At 41.6% G+C, this 15,019-nt stretch overlaps 1 protein-coding gene across 2 annotated transcripts; it reads right to left on the bottom strand.

The window, feature by feature from the left end:
- Positions 1 to 746: 746 nt before the first annotated feature.
- LOC306914456 (uncharacterized protein) lies at positions 747 to 12,107 on the bottom strand. 2 transcript variants are annotated; one of them, XM_079491481.1, is made up of 6 exons: positions 11,966 to 12,107; positions 11,471 to 11,549; positions 8,434 to 8,563; positions 5,068 to 7,317; positions 2,854 to 3,015; positions 747 to 1,733 (listed from the first exon to the last, which is right to left on the bottom strand). In XM_079491481.1, the coding sequence occupies exons 3-6, from the start codon at positions 8,465 to 8,467 to the stop codon at positions 1,648 to 1,650; spliced, it is 2,532 nt and encodes an 843-aa protein (XP_079347607.1). In that variant the 5' UTR covers positions 8,468 to 8,563; positions 11,471 to 11,549; positions 11,966 to 12,107; the 3' UTR covers positions 747 to 1,647. The 2 variants fall into 2 exon arrangements, with proteins under 2 accessions (XP_079347607.1, XP_079347608.1); XM_079491482.1 differs by lacking the exon at positions 11,471 to 11,549.
- Positions 12,108 to 15,019: the final 2,912 nt, after the last annotated feature.

Raw genomic sequence — 15,019 nt, forward strand, 5'->3', positions numbered from 1 at the left:
CGGGTCGCGGGGGCAACAGCTCCACCAGAGTGCTCCAGACTTCCCTCTCCAGAGCAACATTAGTGACTTCCTCCTGGGGGATTCCGAGACGTTCCAAGGCCAGTGAGTCGATGTGTTTCCTCCAACTGCGCCTTGGTCTGCCCCGGGATCTCCTCCCAGTGGGACGTGCATCGAGGGGTTGTGATAATTCTCCCTACTATAGTGTGTGCTGACCATATAAGGAGTTCCTCTCTGTCCCCAGTTAACCCCTTGGGTCAAAAAACCTTAGGTTTCGTTTTCGACTAGGTGGCCCAGCCTCCATCCAATCAGGATAGAGAGGGGCCTTCCGCCAATCATGATCGAGCGGGAGCGGGCCTTGGTGTGCGTGCTGTTGGCCTGTTGCGTTGCGCCCCCCCCCCCCCCCCCCAATCCCAGTTAGTGCTGTCACTTTAAGACCCAAATTAATTAAAATTAAAGTAATATATTTTACCTTTAAAATTATATAAATGTCCTTTAAATCCTTAACATTTAAAACATGTTTTTCATCTGTTTATTATGTACGTATAGTTTATACATCCTACCACCTTTTTCAGCATCTGTAAATCACATTTACAAAAACTAATCTAAAACTATAGTCATATCCTTAACTTTAGGAAGTATTAAGTTGTTTTTTATTGGCATATGCATTCCATAGGGCTAGACCACACATGGGCATATGACATCATCAACTTGCGACAGGAGCAGTCCCTATTGACTGAAATATTCTTTAGTTATGATAGAAATAAAATATTGAAGGTGTTTTTATTTTTTTATTTTAGTTTTAGAGGGCAAGTATAACATTTTAAGGCATATTTGTCTTATTAGCCAGGGATCCTTTTAAGAACTTGGTTTAAATGCACCTTTCAGGATAATAATTAATAAGATGATAGGAGGGAAAAGTACAAAGATTACATGATTCACAATTCATTAACAGGTTATTCCAATATCAAATAATTATGAATGAAGAACCAGGCACAAAGTCACACAACAATAACCATTATGGAAACTGTCTAAAAAGCTGTCATTTTTATGAATCTGCATTCAATTATATAGGTAGATTCTCAAACTATAAACTCGGCACGCTCTGAGTGAAATCTCTAACTATCTTAAAGGACAACGCTAGTATTTTTCAACCATGGTTCATGTTTTAGGTTGTTATTAGAGAAAGTTGTTATTCGTTTTAGCAATTTTAGTTATTTTTGACAGGGGGCGGGGGCATTCGAACATGGGGCTAAATACATTATTTCTTTATTATAATTCACTATAGTCCTACTAGACCCCAGGAAATTACATCTGGCCACACAAGATCAGGGGATCTACTGAATATGAAGGGGGGTACTAGGGAGATGCCATACTGTGTGTTGTAGGCTCAATATGCCAGTTTGTCAGACATTCAATAGATCCTGTGATCTTTTGTGGCCAGATGTTTTATGTGGTCTAGTAGGATTATAGTAAATAATACAAAAATAAATCACTATACATTTTTGTAAAATAAATATACATATTTAGTTCCATGCAGAAAATTAAACTAAATTTACCCTCATCTTTTTTTCCCTCTAATAACAACCTAAAACATGAACCTGAAAAACTAAAGTTGTCCTTTAACTATGGTAAATGCAAGTAGAAAGATCACACAGGCTCTTCCTCCTCGCTGTCCAGAGGACACTGGTAGTTGGACATCACACGTCCCATGACTCCAGGCTGCTCATCGGAAACTGTGAGAGAAGTGAACAGAACAAATGGCAAAGACAGGCCATGTTAACATGCACCGGGGTCCGACGTTAAAGACCCTGTGAAAGAAATTGAACGATTTGTTTCTAAACAAACAAATAAATCAGGTGGCTGAAAAAATAGCATGTAAACAGTCTGTTTAGAATGTGGTAATGAACTGTGGAGTTACGTAGACCATTTAACCGGTTATCAGTCAGTTATCAGTTATCAGTCTCAGAGCCATCCAGATTAAATACAAATACTAGGGATGTCAAAAAATAAACAATCAGATTAATCACAGCTTAAAAAATAATTAATCATGATTAATCAGCATTCAAAATATGTCCAAAATATGCCCTATTCTTGTGAGAACCGAAAGATACGTGACTCTCTAGCTCTCGCTCTCTCCATGTCCCTTTGTCTCTCACCTGTTGTCATGCTATGTGATTTGAGCCGCTACCCATGTACATTGTGCACAATGTGCAGCCTTTTATGGCAATAACCCACTTGTTTTTTTCCCCCATCCAGATAGGGCTTCTCTTTCCATCTCGTTTGGATCTATCAGCCATAAGATACTAGAGCGGAGTGGATGGGATGCATGGGGCGGGTCATCTAATCACGCATTAATTGCGTTGAAAAATGTATTCATACAGTTAACTGTTATTTTGACAGCCCTAAAAAAAATGCAATAATCAAACACGAAATAGCAGCTACACAATACTGCCATACAAAGCCAAAGTGCAGCAACTATGTTTTTGGACACACCAACACACCAAACATTTGTGTATCCCAAAGGTCAAATTAGCCTTTTGATTTTGGGGGATAAACAATTATCTCAAAAATTTGATTAGTGTAATATTTGGCTGATGAGTTGAAACACTTTTTAACCCATTTATCGGCCAATTCCTTTACCCGTAGTTAGGTCACTTTGGCTTTGTAGGCACAATACAAAATTGATAAATAAAACTATACATGGCAATGGAGATAACATGGCCTCCATTACAAGCACCTACCTGGACTGTTGACCAATGGAGATAACGGAGAGGTGGACTCCATTACAAGCACCTACCTGGACTGTTGACCAATGGAGATAACAGAGAGGTGGACGCCATTACAAGCACCTACCTGGACTGTTGACTGTCTCCTCAGCTGTCATTTTCATGAGCATGGCCACCTGCTGCCGCTCGGAGAGACGGTAAATCCGGGCCCGGATCCCCGGCATCTCCATACCAAGACAGGTGTTGACAGGCTCGTTTTTGATGCACTTCCACTCCGGATCTTGCTTCTCTGTAGAGGGAGGAAAAAGCAAAAACAAGCCACCGACAACCATGATTTTTGACCTCCTAAGGTGAGACACTACAGGTAAATAGGGAAAAGAGTTAACCAATAGCTATCACAATGAAACTACTTATATTAAGACTAAGATTTTTTGTATTACAAGTTTTCTGAAATTATGTTTAAATATGCAAATTAGGCATTATATGTGCTCATTTGCATACATTTCGGGACGATAAATCTGAAGATCGGATAAAGCTAGGTTCAAAATTGTTTCATTTTGTTGACAAAATTGAGGGGATTTTAGATATCTCTAATTATCACTCCACAAATCAGAAATTAGTGTCAACAGGCATAAAAAAAAAAACATTTTCGTTTTTAGGAATAAAATGTGATGTAAATCAGGCTATGAATGATATATCAACAAACCCTTCTGTAAATTCCTGCAGAATATAGTTATGAATAAGACTGGAAAGTTGTGTATGTGGTGTATGGTGTATGTGAGTGCAACTGAAGTGGAGATTCTTTGCCCCAGGTATGAGGAAAACTCATTTTGAGAAAACAGCCTTTAAAGATTTGTATTGTAAAATTCCAAAACGTTTTATTTGAAGCCACTATTTTGAGACAAAATATCTCATCCAAACCTTGCCAACAACATATGCCATATATCATTGGAAAGGTCTGGACCTCGAGCTGACTGTGGTTTGATCCAAATATGGTCACTTCCTTTGTACCAACAACCAATCATGAAAATAGAGAGGGTGGATTTTCACCCAGCAAAACGAGCTGTCATTGGCTAAAATAAACTACTAAAATATCTAAATCTGTATTTTGAATTTGAAAGAAAACATGTTTAGGAAGCAAAATAGCACCAAATCTCAAAATTGAGAAAGCATGATTTCCGGGAGAATTCCGGACAAGCGATTTTCGTCCCTTAAACTGATGTTATTGTATCCAAGAACTTTTATACTACTATTATATCCAACTATAGATGAGGGTCTAAGAAAAGGCAGTGATCCAAGCACTCAAAAAGGTATAAAAATGAGGAGAGGGTGGATATAAAATCAAGGTACTTTATTCAATTCAATTGTTTTTAAAAAGCAAACATGGTTTGACTCACAAAGGAGGCAGGTATGAGGAAAACAAACACAGGTCCATATATACTGAGACAGGCAAGTCAGGCAATCAGCATTAGTGTGGGAACACACCCAGAACCACACACGTGTGTGCGCAATGCACATGCATGAGCTCTAACACTAATGGGTAAATTATCATACGTAATAACATAAGAAAAGCACAAAAAAGGTCAATCAAGAAATTAGGAGGGCAGGCTGGGCGGCTGGCTTAGCCGTCTGGGCACCTTGGCTGGTAATCCAGTCTGGCAGTGTGCCGCGGGTTCGACTCCCAATCCCGACGGCCTTTACTGCGTGTCACCCCCCTCCCCCCATCTCTCTACCCATTTCCTGTCAGCCTACTTTCATCTATCCATCTACCAATAAAACAAAACCAAAAAATCTTTAAGAAATTAGGAGGAAAGAAAAAAACGCAGCAAAAAAAGAAACAATGCAGCAATAATCATAAGTAAAAAAAGAGAAAACAAATCAAACATTTAACTGCAAAATAAAGAACACCTTTCTTATGTTATTACGTATGATAATTTGCCCATCAGTGTTAGAGCTCACGCACGCACGCACGCACGCACACACGCACACATGTAGTTCTGGGTGTGTTCCCACACTAATGCTGATTGCCTGACTCAGTATATATGGACCTGTGTTTGCGTGTTTTACTCATACCTGCCCTGATGAAGAGTCCTTTGTGAGTCGAAACATGTTGGCTTTTTAAACTTTTCATATATAGTAGTACCTTGATTTTATATCCACCCTCTCCTCATTCGTATACCTTTTTGAGTGCTCTGATTGCCGCCTTATTTAGTATTCCAGTCCCACTGATCTTTGAAGCACCAGTCTACTTTTAAACTTTTGTTGCACCTCCACTGAGCACCTGGTCGATTCTCTCTGTGTCACTCATGCATTCATCTAGATGAGGGTCAATGAAACTTACGGAGGTCCTGGACGTCATCTGGTTCCTCCTGTTTAATAGAGGTGGTCCGGTCCTGGACATCATCTGGTTCCTCCTGTTTAATAGAGGTGGTCCTGGGTGGGCCACAGCAGTCAGGTTTATCTGCAGTATCTCTGTGCTGACGAGGCTTCTCTCCAGTGTGAATGCTCTGGTGTACTTTGAGATCAGACAAAGCAGTGAACTTTTCCCCACACTGGTCACAGCAGTAAGTCTTCTCTCTGGTGTGAATTCTCTTGTGTTGACTGAGGCTAGAATTTTTAGTAAAGCTTTTCTCACACTGGTTACAGCTGAACAGCAGCCTCACTCCAGTCACAGTCGGAGTCGGAGTCATCTTGTGTAATTCGAGCCGTTGCGACCTGCGGAATATTTCCCCACGCGTCTCACAGCTGTAAGGTTTCTCTCCGGTGTGAATTCTCTGGTGTTGACTGAGGCCAGACTTTTTAGTAAAGCTTTTCTCACACTGGTTACAGCTGAATGGCAGCGTCTTACCGCGGTAAGCTTTCTGTCCGGTGTGAATTCTCTGGTGTCGTTCAAGAGCAGACAGTGCATTGAACATTTTCCCACAAGTCTCACAGTAGTAAGGCTTCCCTCCTGTGTCAGTGTGCATTCTCTGGTGGTGTTTATGACTAGACCAGTGCGTGAATCTTTTTCCGCACTGCTCGCAGCAGTAAGGCTTCTCTCCAGTGTGAATTCTTTGGTGTATTTTGAGATCAGGCTTTAGAGTGAACCTTTTTCCACACTGGTCACAGCCATGTGGCTTCTCTCCTGTGTGAACTTTCTGGTGTAACCTTAGGCTACCCTTAAGCACAAACCTTTTCCCACACTGATCACAGCAATAGGGCTTCTCTCCACTGTGGATTGATTTTTTGTGTGACTTGAGAGAACACATTGAACCGAGCCTTGTCCCACAGAGGTCACAGCAGTAAGGCTTCTCTCCCATGTGACTTATTTGGTGAACTTTGAGCGTACTCCCTGCATGGAAGCTTTTCCCACACTGGTCACAGCGGTAAGGCCTCTCCCCTGTGTGAAATCTCTGATGTATTTTGAGATAAGCTGCTGTATTGAATGTTTTCCAACATGTGACACAGGCGAAAGGCCTCTCTCCAGTGTGAGTTCTTTGGTGTTGTCGCAAATTATGCAAGTCATAGAACTTTTTTCCACATTGGTCACAGCTGTAACGTTTGTCTCCAGTGTGATGTTTCATGTGCGTCCTAAGGTGACTCTTTTGTCTGTAGGTTTTACCACATTGGTCACAACGGAAAGGCTTCTCTCCGGTGTGAATTCTCTGGTGCATTGCGAGAGTAGAGTTTTGCGTAAAGCTTTCGCCACATTGCTCACAGCTGTAAGGTTTGTCACCGGTGTGCACTCGCTGGTGTCTTTTCAATGCACCCTCTTCAGTAAACCTTTTCCCACACTGGTCACAACAGTAAGGCTTCTCTCCAGTATGGATACGCATGTGCAGTTTTAAGTGTCCGGACCGACTAAAACACTTCCCACATATTTCACAGTGGTAAGGCTTCTCTCCAGCGTGAATTTTCTGGTGTTTTAACAGGCTAGATTTTATGGTGAAGGTTTTGCCGCATTGTTCGCAGCGGTGGGGTTTCTGATCCGTGTGTATTCGCCGGTGTACTGTGAGATAATAATACGAAGTGAAGCCTTGTCCACACTGGTTACAACACCAGGGATTCTCTGTGGTGTGAGTTTTCTGGTGGTCTCTGAAACTAACCTTGTGAAGGTACTTTTTCCCACACTTGTCACAGCAGTAAGGTTCCTCTCTAGTATGGATATGCTCATGAGATTTTAAGGTTCCAAGCTCAGCAAAACACATCCCACATTTTTCACAGCTGAATGGCTTCTCTCCGGTGTGAAGTATCTGGTGTCTGTCGAGTCTCGACATCAGAGCGAAACTTTTACCACATTGTTCGCAGCTGTAAGGTTTCTCTCCGGTATGTACAAGATGGTGTTGTGTTAAGTGTCCGACACGAATAAATCTCTTCCCGCATGTTTCACAGCTGAATGGTCTCTCTCCTGTGTGAACCCTCTTGTGTTTCTCTTCGGTATGTACAAGATGGTGTTGTGTTAAGTGTCTGACACGAATAAATCTCTTCCCGCATGTTTCACAGCTGAATGGTCTCTCTGTGTGAACCTTCTTGTGTCGTGTTCTTTTGGCAAAGGTTTTGTCACATTGTGGAGAGTTCATCTTCACCTTCAGTCTGGAATCCATAGACTGGTCTGGAATGAAGGAATTTAATTCACATTAAAAACAGTCAAATCCATCATGAACAGACACTATACGGAACAGAATACAGAAAATACGACAATTTAATAAAACGATACGAGCAGTAGAAGTGTGTTGTGTTCAGCGAAGTAAACCAGGAAACAGGGACGGGAGGAACCAATTTACAATTTACAATTTAGGCATTTAGCAGACGCTCTTAATCCAGAGCGACTTACAATAGGCAAGAACAAAAAGCATGGGAATACATCACATATGTAAAAATGCATTTATCGCGAAACATGCGTAAGCTAAGACCGTGACTAGAACATATCTATATAATGACACTATACATATAAACTATAACTAGAACATATCTATATAATGACACTATACATATAAACTACACATATATGCTATACTATGCTGTACATATATACTATATACGAGGCAAGACAGGCGACGACCGCTGAGCGGAGGTGTAAGGACAGTAGTCCACACTATGCAAAAAGCTTTGCATGGTGTGGACTTCACAGAAGCTGAACATATACTAAACTTACGAATAATCATGTTAGCTTGTGCATATGTTCTACGTTGCCTGTCTGTATCATCAGATAGACCATTTGAAAAATAAAGGCCTAACTAGTTGTCTTGATCTAATCATAGATCTACCAGACAGGACGGGACAGGCGTCTCCCAAACTCCTTATAATCATGCTACTCTTCTTTGCATTGTAAATTTTGTCACAGTCTGAGCCATATTGAGAGCATACTCTCAGCAACTGTTGGTGTAATAGTCCAGTTCACTATGTTCAGCCATATGAGTTTGTAGGATTTTTTTTTGGAAGATTTGTAAGACTATATTTTTGGAAACCTTATAACTTATAGCCTAACAAATCAGAAAATGTTTGATGCCATTTTTGTCGAGGTTGGTATAGCAGCCATCCTGGATCTTTAAAAATGGCTACTTTCAAAAATGAATGAAACGTTGGAAAATGCCATAACTCTTGAAGTAAACAACATAAAGAGACAAATTAACCTTATACACATCAGCTAATAGCTCTGGTCTGTCATAGTAAAATAGTACATAGTTATTAGACTACATTTTCACAGTAACAATAAAACAGTACAGACCTATTTTGTGTAACTTGATCACTGGTTTCAACATGATAGTCTGTATCACTGCTACAACTCTGTTCTTCACACTCTGATGGAAGAATTTAGGATGGATGTAGTTGGGCCTGTATCATGAATAGCTCCGGATCTAGAAACAAAATAAGAATATACTGTCATAACAGCCCCAAATCTAGTCATATGTCATACTAGTGCTGCACAATTCTTGCTCAAATGTGAATCTCGATTTTCCTCCACAAAAATTGAGATCACGCTTCTCACACGATTCTCATTAACATATTTATTCTTCTTTAGGGCCGATTCATACTGCTATTTTAGAGCCGAAACGAAGTCGGTTCTGGAAAGCTCCTAGGGCCAAATTTAATTAGGCTCTATAAAAGTCAAATCATATTCCCTCACGGCTTAGCGCCCAAAATTGCTTGTAAATATTGGAGGTCCTTTGACATGAATGTTTCTGGCCGGGAAATGAACCTTGCACAGCGTGTAAATATCTGACTGGCCATCGCCCCTCGCTGGCTGGTGCACCATCCAGGCAGAAACACACCCCTGGTTCCCGTTGTCTTGTGGGGTCGACCCCTACAGCTCAAAGCTAATCTCCGGCCACTACCTGAGGTGCCTATTTTTTAACATGCGCGCACGCTGTGCATTGTGGGAGAGATAAGGCGTGTGAACACAACAAAATGGCAGCGGGTGGTAGGAGTCAGGTAGTTTTGGAGTTCATGGCGGAAGAGGAAGACGAGGAGAAAGTTATGATGAGCTTTTGCAGAATGCAATTGAAGGAGAGCGGCAGAGAACGCCACATAGTCGTAGGTGGTACGTGCGTCCTTTGAAGGAGTCTAGGCAGGCTGAAGGAGCGTTCTACCTGCTGGTGCGTGTTTTGAATGAGTCTAGGCGGGCTGAAGGAGCGTTCTACCTGGTGGTGCAGCTGATGCGGGACATGGACAAAGAAAGACATTTTGACTACTTCACATTGTCTAATCACCTACTCACGTGCACCGGTACCAGGTGAGAAGGTAGAGAAACACACTTGTTTCTCTACCTTTGTATTTACCCTATCAGCCCCTCCCCTAACCCCTCCCCCTTTATCATACAACTACAGCTGTGGGTGCGGCTTCAGTTCAGGTGGATCACCACCCATCACCACCTACCAGGCCACCGGGTGCCCACATAAAAACGACATTTTAACAAATACTGTACACTTTTTGGAAAAAGGTCTTCCTCCTTATATTATAATAATACCTGATGATTATGTTTTAGGGTGGAACAAATCGTGGCACTCCATCTTTAACATTTTGAGCACCTGAGAAAATCTGTAGCTCTAAATACAAAGTTAATACACCATTGCACATAAAAACGACTCCAGGGTGTCTAATGAAGTACTTTCACATCATAGACACATGAAAAACTGGAAAAATAAAAAAATTGTGGCACTCCATCTTTAAGAATACTGCAGGTCACACAATGGATGGACCACCGTCCACTGGTCGGTCATTCCTAATATCATTCACGCTGTGCACATGCTTTTGTAAGCGAGATGCTAAGGGTTGTTTTTGATCGATATCAACCCGTCCATCTGTGTGAGCGGCTGAGCGCGTGCACTCCATGTGTGCATGCACTCTTTGTGCAGCACTAATGTCATTACAATCATGCTTTTATTTAAACCATTGACATTGTTGACAGAAAAAATGTCTGACTGTTTCCTGAGCAGTCAGACATGCTATCTGCTATTTGTTTATTAATGGGACTTTAAATGGCATGAGAAAACATGTTTACATTGCCAAAGCAAAATGGAACATAAATGGGAATGAAGACGTATGAAAACTGAAAACAGGGATTGCAGCTGCTGTACACCACAATTTAACAGAAACAGCTTACAGCCCTAGCCACAATTTGCAACACTAGATTTGCCATGCCGTTTGCATTAAAGCTATGGGACTCTCCATGACCTGCCGCTGCATGACATGCGGCACAGCCTCTCGACTATTTCGCTACACACCAATACAATGGTTTAGTGATGAAAAAAAGCCTACTTTCTCCGGTGGATGCACTCTGAGCCCCCCCACCACATGTATAAAATGCACTTTTTGGGCAGAAAATTACATTTTTTTCACCGGCTCTCTCTCTGGCCAAATTCCAATAATCCAAAATTTCAGCCACTCGCTCACTCACGCTCGACCACTCCAGCATGGCGGTGTTATGGTGAAATTGGTGACCTGCTGAAAATTGTGACCATCTTGTGGACTTCACAGAACTTACATGGAGGTCTTTAAAACTGTGGCCTAAATACCGCTAGGTTGAACACTGCTAATAAAAAACTGCAACGATTTACATTCAGACACTGACGTTATGCGATTGTCTACACGGTTGTCACATATTTCAGCAGGTCACCAATTCCAATGTAACACCACACAACTGATTCATGATCTCTCGCATGCGCGAATGCTGAATACGGGGTTTAAAGGCGTAGTGAAACGGAAATGGTGGACATTTTATTTTGAAGTTTCAGACGGTTTCAAGTTGAAACACTGCTATGTTTCAACTTGAGCTTTTGGCATCCATTGTTAGGTATGCCCATATAATGACCACGGATATGGTCTAAAAGTGTGGAAAAACGTATTTTTCATTTCACTACACCTTTAAGCACAGACCAAGACAGAGTTACGACATCCAGGGGGGCAGAAAACAGCCTGGTCACGTGGTACTCGCGCGAGCCCATAGTAGACTCTAGTCTAATGCATTCCGTAAACCTGTTGTCCCTTTTTTGATTGATTGAAGTATTTATTAACAGTTTGCAGAATTACAGTACATTTAGAGCACAACTCAATGCAAAAACTGTTAACTGTGAGTGGACGACACCATAAAGCATTACACTTATTTACAGTACAATTGTTTTCAATAGAAGTCTATGCCCCACGGAGTTGTAACTCTGTTTTATCATGACTAAATACACATTGTACAACAACCATGAACTTAATTAAATACACAAACACGTACAAATTACAATGCAAAACAACACTCAGTCAGAATGTAAACGTACCTCGCTTCTTCTTGGCGGCGACAAACAAAGCCCTTCGCTTCAGGTCCACTACAGTGTGTAACCACACTGATATGTCCCCCTAGAAACACACACTTTTCTAGTAACTAGAAGCAGTTCCGTGCACTTCTCGCAAGCACACGGCCGTGACATAAAACAAACGATGAAACGAATCAAATGTTATGGCAACTAAACTGAAGAATCGACAGATATGTGTGTCGCAACAACAAGTTAAAGGAACATTTGTAGCAGTGGGAACTGGGAACTACCGGTATCTGGAGAAAAAAAGGATAAAACAGCGCCTTCTGCTGATTCTGTTCTTTATAGTCCCTGGCGAGCCACATTAGAGGTGCAATAGCACTAGACCTAGAATGCCTGTGATCATTTAATTAACTTCGTACATTTTCATGTATCAGAGGCATAGAACGGTCGCTACTGTCCCTGGTCGATTTCAATAGTGTGCGGCCTGAATGTGATAAATGCTCCGTTTGTACTCACCCATTAAATAATTCCAAAAACGTGGAGGGAAATATGGTCCTCTAGTTTTATATCCATGTGAAAGTTCTGGCACAAAACGTGTATTTAGTAAATTATCTCCACTTTTTCAAGAGATGCACACGGACTTCTTTCTCTCCGGCGAGGGGGGACTGGAATGATCGATGAACTGTTTTTAGACGTCATCACCAATTGACAAGGGAAACACAAAAGTTTGGGTCACACAATTGGCAGGTGGTGTGATTAATTACCCAGCACCTATCGCAAGGCACCTGCCAATTGTGTGACCCAAACTTTTGTGTTTCCCTTGTCAATTGGTGATGACGTCTAAAAACAGTTCATCGATCATTCCAGTCCCCCCTCGCCGGAGAGAAAGAAGTCCGTGTGCATCTCTTGAAAAAGTGGAGATAATTTACTAAATACACGTTTTGTGCCAGAACTTTCACATGGATATAAAACTAGAGGACCATATTTCCCTCCACGTTTTTGGAATTATTTAATGGGTGAGTACAAACGGAGCATTTATCACATTCAGGCCGCACACTATTGAAATCGACCAGGGACAGTAGCGACCGTTCTATGCCTCTGATACATGAAAATGTACGAAGTTAATTAAATGATCACAGGCATTCTAGGTCTACAATAGCACTGGACTCCAGTGTGAAACGGCAGACTGCAGAAATCAACGACAAATGCTGGAAGTTGACATATTACTTGAAAGTGTATGAGATATCAGATATGAATATGATATGTAGGCTACAAATAGAATGGCAGTAGTTTACCAATAATCCAAATCAGTGTATTATTACCAAAACACAGAATACTGAATACTTTCCATTTTTAAATCGTGGAAATAGCTGATCTACCATCTCACACCGTGTCACCTCATGAAGCATATTGGGCTTTCATGTCGATCTGCTATTTCAGTGTTTTTTTGTCTGTGTTTGAATATTTATTAAAGGACCACTTTTTAACCCATCTTCATATAATTGGTCCTCATTAATGTTCATGCAAAGAAAAAAAAGCCACCATTCTTCACCAGTCTGTCTCATAGCAGGGCTGCGGGCAGTTCAGAAACCCGTCCACGACGTACCAGTGACATCTTCGATGGGGAATCCAAGCTTATAGAAATTGCAGGTTTTCTAATCTTGAAAATTTGCAATGCCATAAAGGGGGAAAAAATCTTGTTTTAAACAAAATCTGCCTAACGATGATGTCACTGGTGGATGGGTTTTTGAACTGCCAACAGCCCTACTATATGAGACACAGACAGAGTAGAAAAGAATCGTGGTATTTTATCATGAACATTAGCGAGGACCAATTTATATGAAGATAAGTTGAAAAGTGGTGAAGTGTTCCTTTAACATCTTTCAACATATGAATGTATACAGTATACAGTAAAATGTATACAGTCCATAGGTGCTCTTTGAGAGTGGTTTTGAAGGAGTCAAGGGATTCACATGTTGGTAGGGCGTTCCACATTTTAGTGGCATAGGAGTGAAATTAATTGAATCCCTTGTTTGAGCCCAATCTGGGTTGCATGTGGTTTGTTGAACTCCCTCTGGTGTTGTGCGTGTGGACTTTGTTGACAGTCATTAAGGAAGAATTTAGACAGGTACACGGTATCTTAAGGTGGTGTAGCGAATCTTGTAGACCAGGCCCATCTCTAACCTAATACATAAACATAAGCTTAATTCTCTAACCTATAAACTTATATCTCTAAAGTAATGCCTAAACTTAACAGTCTCTTGCATATCAAACCTCTTTGTCGCAAATAGCTGATCTACAAGCTCATAAGTTACAACACGTAGCAAAGAGACATGGTGTGAGCTTGTGCTGTAGATCTGCCATGTTTGCCCCATGTTGGCCTATTTTCACAGAATGTCTATTATTATATGCCCAGAATAGGGATGCTGGGGTTCATGCATATACATGCCAATGACATATTGGTAAATAACCACTTTATTAAACCAATGCTACTCTTACAATATATGTACTAGACTTGACTGGAGGTTAGTGTTGGTCTTGGAGAGCTCTGTGACAGTGGTGGCTTTGGTGTCCAGGGTTCCTTAGGCCGGGCAGTGGTACTTAACCCATTCAGGCCTGACGTCGAAATAAAAAAAACTTTCGCTCTGAAAGAATATATATTCAAAGATTTGTGCCGCATTTTTACGATTTTTCAAAAATAGCAGACCTACAAGTTCATAGCGCGCCACTCGGTGGCGCGCTATGAGCTTGTAGATCCTTGACGTTGTTTCAGCCTAGGGGGTCCCATTGCAAAATGATTATTATTGATGGTTAGGAACAAATGGACTCTTGTGGGTCAGTGTGTACAAATAGAATCAAATGGACCCTTACAGTTCTATACCCATCTGTAACTCTAAGCATGTACAAATAGAACCAAATGGACCATTACTGATAACCCTTCCACAGTAGTAGCTTTTTCATATTTTCAATCCAAGCGGGAACACAATAGATTCACTGATTAAAGAAAGAAAGAAAGAAAGAAAGAAAGAAAGAAAATAGCTCTGAATATGCACGTTGCCCACCCATTTGAACACTTAATGGGTAAGTAGCCTTGCCGAGCCATGAGGCCCATAGGTCAGGAGCCTATCTCCTGTTTCTGTAGCGTGAGGCAGCTTGATGTACAAGTACACCCCCTGGACATGACGCTAGTATGTCGCAGGGACTTACCCCCAATCCAACCCTTGATGCTGAGTGTCAAGCAGGGAGGCACTGGGTCCCATTTTTAGAGTCTTTGGTATGACCCGGCCGGGGATCGAACCCCGACCTCCCAGTCTCAAGGCCACTGAGCTGGTTAACTTAATGGGTATTCTGGCAATATAGTCAGTCTGGCAATATGTGTAAAAGACAATATTTTCTTGGTATAGGCCTATTCTGGCCGGCAGTGGCTCAGGGCCGGTAGAGCGGCAGTTCGATCCCGGGCTCCCCAGAGTTAGTGTTGAAGGGTCCTTGAGCAAGACTCTGAACCTCTAAACAATTGCTCCCGATGGCGATGTGCAGGTTGGTGCCTTGCATGGTTTCCTCCACCATCGA

This window comes from Electrona antarctica (genome assembly GCF_951216825.1).
Source record: "Electrona antarctica genome assembly, chromosome: 21".
In the NCBI taxonomy this organism is placed as follows: Eukaryota; Metazoa; Chordata; class Actinopteri; order Myctophiformes; family Myctophidae; genus Electrona; species Electrona antarctica.

Excerpts from the sequence above, each read along its gene's own strand:
- LOC306914456 (XM_079491482.1), bottom strand. The coding sequence starts at position 8,467 with ATGTTGAAACCAGTGATCAAGTTACACAAAATAG. Across the intron at positions 7,318-8,433 it reads GATCAAGTTACACAAAATAG|ACCAGTCTATGGATTCCAGA; the intron begins GTCTGTACTGTT and ends CCTTCATTCCAG. Across the intron at positions 3,016-5,067 it reads AGATGACGTCCAGGACCTCC|AGAAGCAAGATCCGGAGTGG; the intron begins GTAAGTTTCATT and ends CTCCCTCTACAG.